This window comes from Agelaius phoeniceus, chromosome 7, assembly GCF_051311805.1.
Source record: "Agelaius phoeniceus isolate bAgePho1 chromosome 7, bAgePho1.hap1, whole genome shotgun sequence".
Classification (NCBI taxonomy): domain Eukaryota; kingdom Metazoa; phylum Chordata; class Aves; order Passeriformes; family Icteridae; genus Agelaius; species Agelaius phoeniceus.
In genome coordinates, this window is record NC_135271.1 from 36,603,855 (window position 1) to 36,621,228 (window position 17,374).

The 17,374-nt window shown below is 43.3% G+C and overlaps 1 protein-coding gene across 2 annotated transcripts; it reads right to left on the minus strand.

The window, feature by feature from the left end:
• Window positions 1-648: 648 nt before the first annotated feature.
• On the minus strand, window positions 649-17,340 carry TMEM169 (transmembrane protein 169). 2 transcript variants are annotated; one of them, XM_077181594.1, is made up of 3 exons: window positions 17,234-17,340; window positions 6,050-6,469; window positions 649-4,546 (listed from the first exon to the last, which is right to left on the minus strand). In XM_077181594.1, exons 2-3 carry the CDS (start codon window positions 6,333-6,335, stop codon window positions 3,924-3,926), a joined length of 909 nt encoding a protein of 302 aa, XP_077037709.1. In that variant the 5' UTR covers window positions 6,336-6,469; window positions 17,234-17,340; the 3' UTR covers window positions 649-3,923. The 2 variants fall into 2 exon arrangements, with proteins under 2 accessions (XP_077037709.1, XP_054492417.1); XM_054636442.2 differs by having other exon boundaries at window positions 6,032-6,469; window positions 17,234-17,339.
• Window positions 17,341-17,374: the final 34 nt, after the last annotated feature.

The following is a 17,374-nucleotide window of genomic DNA, read 5'->3' on the forward strand; positions in this document are numbered from 1 at the left end:
TTTTACTGAAGCTGTGGTAGCCCTCAGCTAGGAATTTTGTTTGGGTTTTCTGAAGATCCATCTCTCCTTCTTAGAAGAAAGAAGATTTTAAATAAGTGTTTTCCCTGCGCCAGCAGGAGGGTAGGGCTGTAATAAGACTATGTGTGAGAGATCCAAAGGTGTCCTTTAATGTTTAGGCACCTTGAAGAACTGTGCTGGTGGATTCTCCTTTGACTTATCAGAGTTATGCCTGAAGTACCCAAGGGTTGTAAGAAATCTTCCCAGCACAGCTTTAAATAGCAGCTCCAAGTCACAGACACACAAACCATGTTGGAAGAGTTAAAAGTACTTCCTGTTTTGGTATGGAAATGTGTTCCCCACTATAGATCCTAGTGGCTAAATAAACACCCAATGAGTAAAATTAAATCAGAAGTTTTCATTTGTGAGCTATGAAGTAAAAATAAAGAACCCAGGCCCCAGAGATATATGACAATTCTGGATAGGCACTGTTTAACAAGGGGTAGAACTTTGACCCATTTCAGACACACTTTAAAGTGGATTTTCAAACACAAGGAATTCTCATCAATAATCAGCATAGAATGACTGTGTCCATCCCACAGCACTGATTTTAACACAAAGTAAAACAGAAGCATGAGAGCAACACTCCTGTAAAGCCACATACATCTTTATTCTCCACCCAGGCCAGCAAGGATGGGAAAAGGGAATGCAATTAAAAATAACAATCAGCAAACAGTATCTTTAATTAAAAAACATCCAGACTAGAGCAGCCAGAAATACACTCAACAATCCAAATAACTGGAATTCCCTGCAGTCTGACAGTGGCACATAAGCAGAAATTACTTGATTCTGAAAGCAGGGTAGGACAAGACAAAAACTTGTGCTTTTTTCTATTACAACAATTGATAATTATTGTATATTTTGCAACAGGCAAACTGCTACAGAGGACAATGGGCAAGAGAGAAAGCTATCCAGCTGCTTAGAGAAAAGTCTGAATTAAACTTTTACAAATAGCACCAAAACTAACCCCAAGCACCAGAACTAACCCCAAGCTTAAATAGCCCCCACCAAAATCAATGACAGAATGCCTTGAATTTAGCAGGAGCCAATGAAAGCTTAGTTAAGTGTAAAGAAGTAGAAAACACATGATGGATTGTCCCAGCATATACCCCAAAATGTGACCTCCAAACCCAGAAGCACAGCTGCACTGCAGAGGGAGGGTACTATGACTCCTCTGATGCTCCTTTGTGTCTATGTAGCAGTAAGAGGCACAGATTTGGTTTTGTCTCCACTCCAGAGGGCTGTTAGCAATCCTGAAAGCAAATCCTGCAGCTCAGCAGACATTTCACATGGATGTATTCTGTAATGAGCTGGTATTTATCATTCGAGCCCTCTGTAAGCTGAAGGCTCTTTGTGCTACTGACCCCAGCCTTGAACAGCTGCTGTTTGGCAGTGACAGCTGAATTGGGGTTTCTCCCTCTGTAGCAATGCACACTTGCCAGCCATCCTTTCCCCAAACTTGTCTGCTGCATGTTGGGGCCAAGATACACAATCCACCCCTTTCATGCCAGCAGTGTCCCTTTAGGCAAAGCGTGAGAACACTTGCCAGTGAACCTTCTTTTTCCTTAATGCTTGTTAAGCATCACTTATTCCCATCCTCCAGCCATGTGGGAGCCTGCAATTTCCATGTGGAGAGTGGCTGCACTGGGTCAGTACAGACTGCCAGCACTGGCTTGGCTTATCCTCAGCATCTCCATTAATTCAGAGGCATATCAGCCTGCCTGATTGGAACAGGCCTGTGAAAGGCATTCCACTGCTTGAACCAGTCCCAGGCATATGTCAGCCTCTTTGAATCCCACTAAACTACCTGATGTTGTCTCACAGATTGGGGTCTATTTTATTATTTTTCTGGAAGTTGGTAATTGCTTTGAAATATTTCACCAGTAAAAAATGATAGTAGGAAGCAACACACACAGCCTGGCTCTACTGTGCCCAGGGAGCACCACTGCTTTCCCAGTTAAGTGTGGGGCCAAGACTGCTCTTGATATTTGGCTTGTGCATTATTTACTGTTGAGCCTTCAGCCAATGCTAAGAGGCTCCTTTGACTTCCCAGGGACCAAGGATGCAGCAGGAACTACTTATTTCTCGGTGTCAGGACTAGAGGATCAGATGGACTTGTTTATACATCACCAGTTCCCAGATACTCTAACCAGGACAGTCAGTGTAGTCTTGAGCTCAACCTTAAAATGCAACACAAAGCATTAGTTTCTATGAAATCCAGCTACTGAATGGTTTCTTTTTACCATCCTAAAAGTAGAGCTTCAGTTCCCTCCCCCCGATAGGGAGACTGGGGAAGTGAGACACTACAGAGACAGGAGTGACTGTGCAGCTGACAGACTGCACGTCACACTTACCTACCTACACGCAAGCAAATGGTGGGCTTCCCTGGCTTGGGCCTCACAGACTTTGCAGCAGCACCAGCAGTGGAGCACTGAGAAAATTAACTATGTTTCAGATATGTTACTCAGTCCCCTTTAGAATCTGCTACACTTCTCTTTTATTTTGCTCATCTGCTTCTTAGGCCAAAACTCCCATAGGTGATCGAGAATAAAGAGTTTTTCTGCCATTTTTTTAAGAGACAATTAAAATTCCTCCAGCCTATGGTGGCCACCTCAGCCTGGTCAGGGAGCCTACTATGATGCCATGAAAAATCCAAAAAGGAGGGAAACCCATTACAAAATGAGACATGAGGGGAGGAGGACGTACGATCCATTGCTCTTCCACATAATTAAACAGGAAGAGGGATGAGGTGGGGAAGGCGACACAGATTTCCAGAGGCACAGATAGACATGAACTTCTGGACTCCCCCATTTTGAAAGGGGAGGTCCAACAGCTCTTCCATAAGAGCAACTTGAAAACCAGAATAACTTGTTTCAGAGCCCTTTGCATCCTAAGTGCCTTCAACTCCACCTCTAAATCCAGGTGCTGCAAGTCCACACCTGCATTGCAGTGAGATGTAAATGGATTGCCCCCTCCTTAGAAGCAGGCACCTCCTTAGAGCAGGTGTTTCCTCCCTATAAAACAACTGTTTGCACTGCACACTGTATATGAGTCCTGTAGATTGTTCCTCCCTAGCAGTGCACATACCAAGAGACCCACTGCAGATGTGTTCCAAGCACCTATCTGAGCACCTGCAGCCACTTGAGGGTTCTTGGTGACAGCCACATCAGGTCCCCACACACCACATTACAAAGCAAGCTCTGCTCTTCCATCGTGGGATGGGGCTGTTTCAGGTCAGTGTAGAACTCACCTGCCTTCGTTGGCAGCTATGCTGTCCTCTCCCACTATTCCAGTGGTCTGTGACACTGGACTCTGACAGTGTCTAAGCAGTCAGCCTGCCTAAGTTAGCTGCTCTTGTTGGAAGGACTGGGAAAGGACCCTTTCTAAGAAAACTGCAGGAACATCACACATTTTGCAATTTAGCCTTCACGTCTGAATGGGTTCCTATCTCTTGAAGTTCATCCCCCAAGCAGAGACTTCTTTTCACTGTGTCATAGGTCACTACTATGTCCTACTGCTGAAAAGTAAAATCTATCTTGACAGAAGTGGACTTTTCATAATACGTCTCTGCTACTCCACAAACAGCCAGAGCCCTGCTGCAGACCTGGATTTTCTTACAACTCCCAGAAGCTGTAATTAGCTACAACACATGACAAATCCTTGGAAAGCCATGCACCTCCCCACCCAGAGCATGTGAAGCTAGCATTCTTGCATTCTGTGACATTTAAAGAGGACTCTCAGCCCAATATTTTATTCATTAAGTTTGTGTTTAAATATATACGTATATTGTTTTTAAAAAAATCAGTGTGTTATTTTCTAGGTGAGAACACTGGTGTATGACCAAAATAGTCACCCAGGACAAAGGCTCAGACTGCTGAGGTCTCAACCCCCTGTGCAGAGCTCTTGCCAGAGAGACTACCTGAGATATTGTCAGAATCAAGCAGCTCGACAATGCTGTATGGAGAACAATCTTCTAAACCCAGCTTGCTGCAGAGCCAGCCACAGAATCCTTTCTCCATATCCCTGACAGCGTGCCACCAGTACCCAAAGGACCATGCTACCTGGGCTACAGCTGAATACAGGCCTAGGGAGAAAGAAACAACCATAATTATAATTGGGTAGGAGATAATCAAAAAGGGACAAAAGGTGATTTTGTGCCAGAAGGTCCTCTCTTCGTTGTACACCAAGAAGATGTTGTACCATGTAATGGTTCCATAGTAGAATGAAACCACGAAGGACACTACAAAAATGATGGGGAGGCAGATGATGGTCCAGAGGACAATGTGAGGTCCTCTGTCTAACCCAACATCACATTTCTTCTTCTTCTCAGGAACATCTTCTTTAGGAGGTTCCTTTGACTTAGCCAGTTCCTGCAGCTCTTTATCTGTTAGGGTGACATGGATGTCCACCATCTGACCCTTCTTCTTTCCCCTGGTGATTGTTCCAGTCAAGGTGACATAGCGGCTGTCTAAAGGCATGTTCCAGACACCTACAACACAGATAAACTCATCTACATCAGATTTATTTTCTGTACAAAGTATTTTGTGTAAATCTTCAAAGACCCCAAAGACAATTAGATAGTGCATATGGAGTTATATTTAAAATCAGATTTAAAAAGATGGAAGACAAGAAGCAATGCAGTATGAAGAAAATTACCACAGAAGAAAATGGAAGAAGAGCTAATGAGGAAAAAGACAGGAATTCCAAATGATAGAAATCACAAGGGAGAAAACTCCAGTATCTCCACTAGGGAAAATATGTGAAGGGAAAGTGCTGCAAGAGTATAGGAGAATGAGAGAGAATGAGACAGAGTAACTCAATTGAAAATGGTATACCTATTTTCTCTGTTTACTTCATGGATTTATTCCTGAACAGCATGGACACTTGGGATTAATTAGATAAATATCACTGAGACTCTTGTTTTGGAATAAGCACATCTACACATGGAATTGTACCTGAATAGGTAATGCTTCACTTTACATTTGCATTGTATCTCAATCCAAATTAATTTTTAAAGTTTAGAAAAACTTAACAAACTGTCATAAAATTATATTTGCATTTTAAGAGATCAGTAGAGGCACCAAACGGGACAGTGCTGGTATATGTGTTAAAGTTACAAAGGGACTGCTTTAGCTTTCAAGTGACATTGGTATAGGATGGGCCATGCAGTAGTACTGGCTATAAACTCCTCTTTGGGGCTATAGTGTATTTCCTCCTGGTCTTAATTCTGACTAGCTTGGAAGAAGGTCTTCAGAAAGTCTTAAAAAGAGGCTGAGCAGCTTGACGTGCTCAAAAAAGTAGGAAGGCAGCAGGCAAGTAATGATAGGGTCTGGGATCATGGGACACCTGGTGTATCTGGTGGACCAGGAGCATTTGAGCCCCTCTCAACCTGCACTGCTGACTCACAGGAATATTTAGCCACAGGACCTCTTCCCTGCAAGGGCACCCAGGACAGACAGCAGAAGTGAAAGTGACTTGAAGATGCCCCGTGATGACCTTGCCAAATAATCACCCTTCAAGAGGAAGCCGTGCTGAGTGCATGCAAACAGAAGGCAACAGTAAATCCTATATAATGAGTTAAATTCCCTATCAAAGGTAGAGCCACTAACTCCATCTGCTTCCATCCTTTCACTTAACAGGCAGTTGTTCAGGCATGGACAGTGGCTTGATCACGGCTTAGAATGACATCATTGGCTTAATGCATGCATAGCACTGCAACCAGCACACCAACCCCAACCAGCACATCCATTTAAAACTAAGACTGTAGCAATAACCAAAGTTTGCAAAGAACTGCAGGAGACATCCCAAATCAGCCTGTAATGCTTTCTGTTTCAGAGCATTTTCATGTGTGAACTCAGGCTCTCCTTGCCTGCAATCTTGGAGAGGGTTGGGCCCACAGTCACTTCCATTTGACCTTAGAGCATGATGGCATCAAAAAAGCTTATGTGAAGTGAGTGTTCTCAGGACTACATACCATCTGTCATAGACTGACCCAGGAACTTGGAGCCTTCCTCAGAGCTCTTCTCCCCTCCTTCCTCATCCGCCTGTTCTTCTTCCACCTTATTGTCATGCTCAGACCGATACACGATTATTGACTCGGGCCGGGACTCTTTCTTCTTCTTTTTCCTGCGGTCCATAGTGGCTTCCCCATCAAAGGTGACAGTGGTTGCCACAGCCCTTCTCATTGTGCCACAGCGAGGGCTCTGGCCTCCAGACTTGCTGTCTTTCTGCACAGTCTCCTCCATCCCGCTGCTGCTCTCAGTCACCTCACCCGGCATCTTGTAGCACCTGTTTCCAATCAACAGCACCAATCCTGCACTTGCAAGTCATTGATTAACAATGGTCCCATGGATGCTTTGTTCTGGTAAGATGTCCCACTGCTGGTATCCAAACTATGCACTCCATTCCCAGCCTAAAATGAGAGAGAAGGCTGAAAAAGTGTCTTTGTCTTACCAAGTAGAAAAGATTGGCAGAATTTTCCTCAAAACAGTTACTTCCAACTGGTTTAAATGTCATCTGAAGATCTCTATTACTGTCCTGAAAATCAGTTCTCTTACATTTTACATTCTCTCTACATGTTTTGTGGTGTCTAATTTATCTTGATTCTTAGGGTCCAGTTTTCACTAGAACAAACCAAAGCTACTGGAAAGAGTATTAACATTTATAAGAAGGGATTAAACATAGCCAGCCTATTGGATGAATTTAACATTCCTCTGCAATGCTGGAAACAAACAGAAGACAATAGTTTTGGCCCACAGGCATCAGAATAAAGGATTGAAACCATAGATGAAAAAGAAGTTGACCAATTTAAGGGACTGGCCTAGAGATAACTGCAACAGGAACACAGTGCTTGTCCAGCATTACAACAGCTATATTGGTGCCAGCCTTTCTCATTTTGAGCTTCTAATGATTTACTCCCCTCTGCAAGGATATTACAAAAATTAATCAAATTATGTCAAAATGAGTGATGTTTCAAACTTTAACAATTTAGCAATATGTAGTGTTGCCATACTTTTAAAATACAGAATATACAGTGGATTTAAAGCAAAATTATTTTTAAGATGACTTTGCTGGAGAGGGAATTGGGAACCACAACAAATTCTTCTGATTGTGCAGAGAAAACAACACAAGTGTTCACAAATCTTTTTAGCACAACTCAATTTTTGCTCCTCATTCAAGCAAAGTTAGCAGTGATATCAAGTGAAACTGTCATCCATGGGAAAGCTGCCTAAGTAAAAACCACATAATTAAACATGCATCAAGGCAGGCAAATCCTGCTCCATGAATATGGAAAAAGGATTAATGGTTCTCAGACTTCATAACATTTAAGGAAAGTGAGTATTCATGAAGCATTTAGGTACAAATCTGAATACAATGAATAACATTTTAACAACTCTGAAGAGCTCTTTTGAACATTTACGTGAACATATGTATTTAAAAGAATGCAACTGACCAATAATTAAGCTTCTTCCTAGTAACTGAGTCTTTCCTTTAACATGAAACTAAGAAACACAAGTATCATAGTTTACAGCCTACATAATGCTGGGGAAATAGTTTTACTTGAATGGATGACAGAAAAAAAGTTAAGCATTTTTAAATTTGGCAGTATGGTCCTGGTCTTCCCACAGATCTAAGATTTTGCTGGTCTGTTTTGAAATTTTGTGCAGAACTTTAGAACCACTATTTATGCCTGGTACACTCACACTTAAACACACCACACCCACACAAAACTTGAAATTGTATCACTTTAACACCTAAGACTGTGCCCATTTGGCTCTATGGAGCCTTGAAGAATTCAACAACTCAGATTATTTTTGTGCATTAGAGAAAATAAATCTTCCCTGGTGATCAGAAGACACATAAAATGGACTTAAAACCCCCTCAAGATTCAGTATACTCCAGAAGCCACACTACTTCTAAATTACTGGGCAGACAATACTTTTAGCTCTGCTGCATGGCTGGAAAGTCTGTTGCCATCACACCTGCCATAGAATATGCATGTCTAAATTAGCAGACACACTGGAAAACAGAAATTCATGTAAGCTTTTGTTTGTTGGCTTTTTTGTTTGGTTGGTTTTTGTTTTGTTTTGTTTTTGTTTTAATGCCTTTAGGGGTAAATGGAATTAATTTATGCACTGGAATAAACTCACTCTTTGTAGTAAATTCATTCAGGAAGTACAATAGACTCTAACATTTTTCTCTGAAAATCAGCTGTAAAACTTCATGTTTTGCATCTATAAAACCTTGAAATTACGTGATTGAGCCTAATGACCCCCTGAGACAACAGCGAGATTCTGCTTCCAAAAGTGAGGAAAGCAGGCCTGGAAACAGAGAAACCCAAAGCATCACTTTTGGAATAATCTACTAAAAATCTGGAGACACAGAAGTTGATTAGATTCCCAAAGTTCCTGGCTGTAGTTCCATGTTCAGTCACTACTGGCTTGAGAAGGAGATGACTTACAAGTAACATTTAAAAATAACACAAAGCTACAGGCAAATATTTTTAGTTGGGCTTCTTTTTTTTCCCCTAAAGTTGATCCAGCTGTGGCCTTGCTTAAACTCACAGTGGATGATAAGCTAATGTCAGTTCTCAGTGTGATGCCAAAGCCCAAAGGATTATGTCAGCCTTGACTGTGAAGGGAGCAAGGTGATATCCCTTCTGAATCTCTCATAGACAGGCACTGGCAATCTGTGTCCTCTTCTTGTGCTCACCACACAGGCAAAACGCTGATTAATGACCAGAAGATGCCTATGATCCCCAAGTTATCTTGCTGTGTCTGATGTTCCCACCCCACTATAGCAGCCACTGCCTCTGTGAGTTACCACCAGGACTGGAAACACCTCCACAGCAGGGTAATCTGAGAGTGGCAGCTCAGTTTCTCCTCCTGCTGATAAAAGGAGAGGGAATGGGCAATGGGGGACAAGCCCCTAAGAAGCACTGTTGCTGTGGCTGAGGCAAAGCCCTTGGGATAAGGAAGTGAGGGAGCTCAGATTTTTCTGTTTAAGGCACAAGAAGGTAAAATCTCATGTCAGTCTGCCTACATCAAAACCAAAAGTATGTAGGAGATCCTTATGACCCAGCAGAGGAGGATACAGCAAGATAAAAAGCTGAAAGATGAAAAAAGACAGATGTTAGGTAGGTGTTTTAACAAAGTGGGTAGGTGTCCCTTGGTATGTCACTGGGTGATAAACTGTCGGGAAACTTCCAAATCTGGACTGGGTGTCTTGGCAGAATTTTGGTCACCTGTACTTGACTAGAAGAGGGAAAGTCCTCTGGTTTGCATTAGGGAGCAGTCAGATTGAAGATCACCAAGATCCCTCCTGATCTTGAGCCTGTTCTCACAGTACATGTTTATTTTTCTCTCATCGGTTTCCCAATGAAGCAGCTAGAATATCCCCTGCCAGCTGGTCCAGAACTTCTGAACACAGCACTTCAAAATACCACCATCAGCCCTACATCCCACAGCAGTGCTGCTGAGTTGAACAGGTTCAGGCCTCAGTCCCATTTTTCCTGGAAATATTTTCTCTGTAGCTGCAAACAAGAAATGGGCTCTTGCAGAAATCACAGTAGTGTACAAAGAGCTTCATTTTCCTCTCTTCCTTTTCTTTACCACTTCTAAGAATAAGGCCAGCCCTCAGCACTACACAGCTGTCCACAGCACCAGCTCCTTCAGCCACACACCAAAACCTTCACCCTTTAAAAGCCTTGCTATGGAGCTGAAACATTAACAATTGCTGTGCATCTCATACTAGTGATGCCCCTGACGTGGGTGCACAGGGGAAGACAGGAATCTAATAACTGTCCATGGGAGGGAAGGAAAAGAAATGGTCATATTTCAGAGATAGCAAGGAGCAGTTTATTAGCCAAACAATTTGTTATTAATCTCCATATGAAAACAGATGGAGAACCCTGGGGAGGCTGCTCTGCAAAAGCACTTTGTAGAGTAATTTTTAGAAGCACAGTCTTCTGTTACTATGCAGGAAAGCTACGGCTGCTTATGCTTCCTGTGACAGTAATAGTCTTTGACACACAAAACAGGAGCCTAAAAGCTTGGCCTTGCACCATTTAGGTCAAAGGAAGCTTCTTCCATTGGTTTTCAGGGTTTGATCCTGCTGCTAACAGAATAGAAATTATCTGGTTTGAATGCAGACAGGGAGGAAGAGCCTTCCTGCAAGCTAATAAAATCTTTGATCTTAAATCCCAGCTACAGCACAAGTAACCTTTTTATGACTGCTCAGAGCAGACATGAGAGGAAAAAATGTAGACGGTAAGCAGCAAGGAGCATAAATTTTTATTTTTATAGTCACATAAAATGTACAACACATAAGAAGAACTGGCACGGCGTCTTCACTCACATCATGCAGGGGTTGTCTGCAGAAACAAAAAAACAACCTGTGCTTTAGAAGCACTGTGATTTATGCAGGATGGGGAAGAGATGAAGGGAAATCTACCTCAGAGACACACCCTGAGAGAGCTTCCTAGCCACAGATCTTCCTTTGCTTGCTGCTTTTACTCCATAACCTCTGCATCCCCTATCCCATCTCCACTCAACACCTGCCATGTGCATGTGTGTGGTTCTGAGCATGCAGGTTACCCAAGGGATCTTTTCCAATCCCTAGTATTTTTAAAGGGGTTATCTGCTGTAACTGCAGGGGCAAACTGTGAATAATAGGAGGTATCAGATGCATCCAGCTGTTCAGGACAGATCTGTCTGCCACCAACAAATCGTGTTATGACAAGATGCATTGGTCTACACAGAACATGCAGCTCCCAGGCCCTAGAAAAACACGTGACAAGACATATATAAGAAAGCAATTTCAATTCACACTTTATGTAGGAAAAGGGCCAAATGGTAGGGCTCCCTCCACAGCTTTGGATCTGTTTTAAATACCTAAATGACTTCACATTATCTTTCACATATGCATCCTCACCTGCTAAAACAGAGGATGTCTGTTTCCTCTTTATTTCATGGTGAAATAGATCAAACTAGATTGCACAGTTACTTGAAACTAGCAAATACTCAAGGCTGTGATGAATGACATATTAGACAGTGAGGCAAGAACAGCTCCTCTCTATCAGTACCAGGGTCTGTGCAGCTTGTGGTGAGCTTGACAGGGGGATTTATCTCCCTGAAAAGAATAAAATGTTATTTTTAGCCATACAGATTTTTCACCAAGCAGCTCCTTCTACAGGAAGGAATTTCTAAGGAAGGAGGGAAAAACTACCCCTCCTGGCAGCAGCTGATTTCAAACTGCATTAAGTGTCTGTATAACAACAGCGGGAAACAAAGGAAAACATCTGCCTCTGCCACCCCAGCAAGGTAAAAGAAAGCAAACACCAAAATTCAAAGTTCACACCCTCCCTGCTTAATCCACAGGCTTCCAAGCACTTTCATTTCTTGGAAAGAGAAACAAGAGAAATTACCATGCTCTGGGCATGCTTCCAAGCAGGAGCAGACTTTAAGCTGGACTGCCACAAGCAGAGGATGGCACTGAGCACCTGAGCATTGGGGATAACACAGTAAGATGACTCAAGTTACCAAAAACTTTACAGTGTTTGCTAGTGGAGCCACCCATGCTCCATGCCTTCCCCTCAGGAGCAGAGAGTGCTGAAAGCTCAAGCTAAAAGCAAAGGGAGGCATAGGCAAGCAACATGATTTCTGTGGGCAAGCACTGACAGACCCAAGTTTGCCCTGTCCCTCCAGTTTACCACAGGCACATAGCTCCTGCCTGTTGGCAGGTGCCATTAGGGCCAGCCCTGCACCACACCATGAGCCAAACCTGCTGTGGCTCGCTCAGCTGTTGACCATCGCTGGAGCTGCAGCAAGACTGGACTTGCTTGGGTGTGGATTAAGGGCTTCCTGGCTCCTGGGGCCATGCTGGGTGCCTCAGGACCTTTGATCTCCCTTCCATTCTTCCATGAGACACCAAACGCTCGCTGACAGCATTCTACAGCTACAGACAAAACACCAAAAAAAAAAGTAGTGGAGAGATACATTCCATAGTATCACTATTCTTTCTGAATGACATTTTCCAAGGATATTTTTAAAAGTCAAAGACATTTTGAGAGTATCTGTTTTATGAATAATTTCTTTTTATTTTCCTTTGCTGTTCCATAACTTTTCCAAATGTCACAGAACAATAACTACTGTGCATGTCATTTATTACTGAAGACTGGAAGACAGCATACAGGAATAGCTGATCCTTTTTATTTTATATTAAACGGAATGCCCAATCAATTTTCTTGCATACCAACTTTTTAAAAATCCCCCAAATGTACTAGTCTACCTTTTTTGGAGCAAAAGGCTGAAATGCTATCTTGCCCTCGTCTTCACTTATTTCATCAGACTGCTAGAAGAAAGAGAAATTGTGAAAAAAACCATAAAGCTTCCCACTGCCTCCACATGGATGATATCTGTTTCTTTATGTTTATTTCACTATGCTAAAAACATCAAGGAATGGCATGGACACATTAGCCTTTAAAGAGAACCAAGGTTTTAAAAAGAGGCTTATTTAGAAATGGAAGGTTTGAAATCTTCAAAGCAAACCAAGCATTTAGATATGAGTCTTGAATAAACTCAACCAAAATCTCAAAATTTTCAAGAAAAATTAGATTTCAGCTGTAGAGGCATGCTTTCTCTGCTGCCCTGCTCTACCCCTCACTTCTGGACTTGCCAAAACAGGCCATCCTGCACCTTGAAACAGCAGGGGCTCATTGCAATCCCTACCCCATCTCCCAGGTCACTGCTGGATCACACTGTACCACAGAAACATCTGAACAAAGTCAATCTCACCAACTTTAGTCACACATCCTGCCTCCACAGCAGTGCCTTCAGGCTGCGATCAAGTGTAGCATCTATTTTTATTGGTATAAGACCCAACTTGTCCTTCACTGGGTTTGGAAGATGCACTAGAACTTGCTGCATACACAAACCAGAGTGCAGAGAAAACACCTTCTACACAGCATATGCACACACATGGGGAAGTAAGAAACATTGGGAGTTGCTCCAAAGCCATGAAACACCGGTGGTGGGTGTGAAGCACCTGTGCTAACACAGGACTTCTGCTACAGACCTGACTGTGGTGCTTTGCTCTGACAAAATGAGGAGAAACCACACATTGAAATACCTGCAATTAGAGAGGAAGCAGTGGCAGCCATACAGCCTAATGGAAAATACAGTCAATTGTAAATCCAGTCTGGAAAGCATTATCTGAAAATACCAGCAACAAGGTGCAGACATACATCCTGTGGTTCTTCTTTAGGCAAGATATTTGGGGGCTTCAAATCAGAGCTTTCTCTGAGTAACACCTGACTGAAGCCCAGAAGTTGCTGGAGAGCACAACTGCACAGAGAGTGAACTAGAATGTTCCCCTGGGAGTGATTCAGGATTGTTTAATGCATTGCACGGTAAATACAATCTAGGATATTTAGACAGTATCTCCAGCAGCAGGAATTACTTGGCTCAGGGGAGTTGTGATTGGATACAAGTGCAGAGAGAGACCTGTGATGCCAGGATATTAAAAATGCAGCACTTTGAATTGCAGACAAGTGAATGCTTCAGTATCATTAGTATGGTATTAGCAGAATGTGTAATTGTTTAGAAAATCTTTTTACAAACCTGTTTCAAACTGTTTGATGCTGATATTCTATATCTCGCACCACTGTGAATTCTGTTTTGAGTGGGATGTCCATCTTGTCTGTCTCCTTTTTTTTTTTTTTAATCATTGGAATGAAATTGCTAGGGATAATGATAAAAGATTTTAAAATCCTAATCATCATGTAATTAGACTGAAATCCCCCAAGACATAGCTGAGAGAAAAGTGCCTTTCCAGAGAGGAAGTCCCTAAAAAGATGAACTGACCGGAAAGCCTGAACATCAGGTGGAGCTGATGGAGGAGGCTGTTCTGATATGGAAACCAGAAGCCACAAAACAGAAAGGCTCTCACTTGCTCTTGAGATATGACAAAAGGAAAAGCAGCCTCAGGAGAGAATGTACAGACAGTAGGAGAAAGTAGCAGGGATTTCCAAAGAGGAATTGCACAATCCCATGGAAAGGTCTAGAGAGGTAAGGACACAAACTCACATCAGCTTTCATTTGGTTTTGGCTCAATCCAAGCATTTCTTGTAATGGGAGAGAAGAAATTATTGTTGTTACACTTGGTGTGGTTTTTGCTGTCCTAGGAGAAGAAAAATATGAGACTAGAGCACCAATAAGAGTGGGGTCTGGGAAAGTAGAGGCTACTGGAGTGCAAGCCTGCATTTTTCTGAAGGCTAACTAGCAGAAATCATCTATGAGAAGCTGTCTCTAACTTAAAATTTTATTTCTGGCACTAAGATGCTTTCCATTAAATCTCCTCTGCCCTCACCTCCTTGTGAGACTGCTGACCCCAGGCATACCTCTCACAGGGTTTGGATCCTGTGGAGGTTTCTCTCCTGTTTGGAGCCACTTCTTCTCTCACATCAGGTTGGTACTTACCTACTCTTGAGACCTTTCCCCTTGCCAATGTGGATTCTGAGCTATAGGAGGGCACAGACACCCTGAAGGATAGGATGCCATAAGGAATTCTCAAGGCAGTACATATCAGTGCCAGGATTTTTAAAGCATGGCAGCAGACTGGACTGGCAGGTGTCATCAGCTGAATAGCTGAGCCATAGGCTGGCAAAGCACAACGACAGCTTTGGACAAAAGTAGCCTTTTCTAAAAACACAGAGTTAGCTATTCATCTCAATAAATTGAACTACTTCATTCAAAGCCAAGACACAATCTGGGAGCTAGGAAATCTAAAAAAACCAGGAAATCTAGTTTTTTCTCTTCAATATGTAAATAAGAAAGTAGATGTTCAAGAATGACATATGCTAATCCTACAACTCCAAATAAGCTGACAACTGGAAAAAACTACTGAATTCTTTTTGTTTTGTCATTTTGACTTTTGAATGGTTGATGTTTTAAGCAATAGTTATACCAAGGCAAAAAAAGTCAGATGGTTAACTTCAAAAAAATTAAGACTCCAAGTCTTTAAATGCAGATTTATTTTCTTCCAAATTCAAGCTGACATATACTGGAAAAAAAGCTATCTAATCAGACCCTATTTTCTAACACATAAAGATTCAGAATCTTAACATTAAGTTTACAGAGTAACATCAATATGCAAAACCCTTATGCTTACTGAATTTACTACTGTCTGTGTGGAGTGACAGATGGACATGTTTTAATGCTCTCTATCAATAAAAGAAAAGTAACATTCCTTTATGATTTAGAAAGTACAAGAATATGAGGAGATTAAAATTGATTTTAGTTAATAAGATTTTCTTGCTTTCAGCTTAAATAATTTTGAATTTCAATGACTGGGGTCAAATCCATTCACCCAAAGGTACAGTTTGAATCCTTGGTTCAAAGGCAACACACACAATAGTGAACAGAAGCCACCAGTTTGCTGAAAATGTTTGTGAGCATTGGTTATCCCAGCTCTATTTTTTGTGAATACATTTTGTACCAGAAGGGGCTACCCTCCACTGAATGCCAAGGAATGGATGTCTCCTTTTCCCTCCTCCTTCCTCTACAGTCTTGATGCCTTTCCCCTTTCTCCTCCCACCCATCACTCACAGAACCCTTACTCATGGGTGCAGTCCCTTATTTATGGCATTTCTGTGGCTATGGGGAAATTCCAGACCAAGCAATATATCCTGATAGGGAAGAAAAATTCTTTTGATTAGTGCTCTCTAGGAAGAACACTGAAGTCAAGGAGGTCACATGAGTAGAAAGGCCCATTGGATTTTCCTTAGAGCCATGCAGCTCAGTTGGGATGGCAGGCAGGCTGGAATATGAAGATCTAATTCACTAGCACAGATGAGTGCTTCTCCCTGGGATTAATTAATGATTGCTCTGATACGGCCTGCCTAAGATATGTAGGGCAGCCAGAGACAGTTAATGGGAATCTGTGAAGTCTCAGATTGTGAAAGATAATTAAAGGGGGGAAAAAATTTTTTTGCAGTGTCACTCACAGTACTTCACGTTTTGCCCCCAGAAAGTGGAATGCTTTCAACACTGATGTGTTCTGCAAACACTGACCCACCCCAAAAGGGCAATTTTGTCTAACAGTTGCCTTATTGGCCTAAGTCACCTTGCAGAAATGCACCCCTGTCTTGTCACCACTTCATTTCAGGTGAATGAATCTGGACACCCGGTTAACTTCTCCATGCCTCCCCTCCCCTACACTTAAAAGGAGGGTATACAGCTTCCATTGGAACACACTGAACTACAGGATAAACACATTATCCTAAAATTGTCCCCGATTTAAAGTACTAAACCTTAAAACATGCTTTTGGAAAAGTAAATAAATTTGTTTCACAAATGAGAATCCCAAAACAGACTCAATGATTCTCCCACTTTACTTATACATCTTAAAAAAAAAACCCAAAACCTCACTCTCTTCTCACATTAGCCAACTCTCTTAAGGCAAAAATAACAAGACAAAATTGAGACATACTTTCAAACATCTCTTCTATTGCAAAGGACAGAGGAGATGCCTGGAAAGACACTGAACATGCACACACATGCTGCTGGGCACATCAGCGCCGGTTAAAATCACCTGCAACGGACAAAGATGCTCTGTCACTTCACTGTGGGACAGAAAAGAAAATAATGCTGCCTGTCCTCTGAGCAGTTAACACTGAGCTTGGTTAGGGCCATTTTAAGGGGGCCGGGAGAGGGGGAACGGACAGCAGCACCACAAAGGCAATTGAGCCCAAAATGACTCTACTGGGGGGATGCTAAACGCTGTCACTTCGGCCTTCTCGGCCTCTTCCCTACAAAGTCCAAGCCCGGAGAGAGGACTGCCCGCCCGTGGGTCCGTGGCAGGCGCACACCAGCACCTTCTCCTGTCCGTGACATCCTCCGGCTTCCCCCCGGCTGCTCCCGGTGCGGCTCCGCTCCCGCTGCTCCTCAGGGTGCCTGCCCGCATCCAGGGGAAGGTGACCCGAAGCGGAATAGAAAACCAAGTCCACCGTCCCTTGCAAGCGGACGAGCCCGCGGCTGCGGGCAGGTAGGCGCTCACTGCGGGGCTGCAGCGGCGACCCCGCGGCGCCACCGACCCCTCCCGGGCGCTGAGCGGTGTCTGCCCCGCGGGGCGAGAGCCGGGCGATACCGACAGCGGACAGCCGCTCCCCTTGCCTTACCTGCCGCCCGCGGTGCCGCGCCGTGCCGCGCCGTGCCGTGCCGCGCCGCAGGACCCTGGCACCACCGCCACCACCACCGCCGCCGCCGGCACCGCTCCGCCGTCCCCGGCGCCGAGCCCCGGGCGGGCGGGGCCGCGCGTC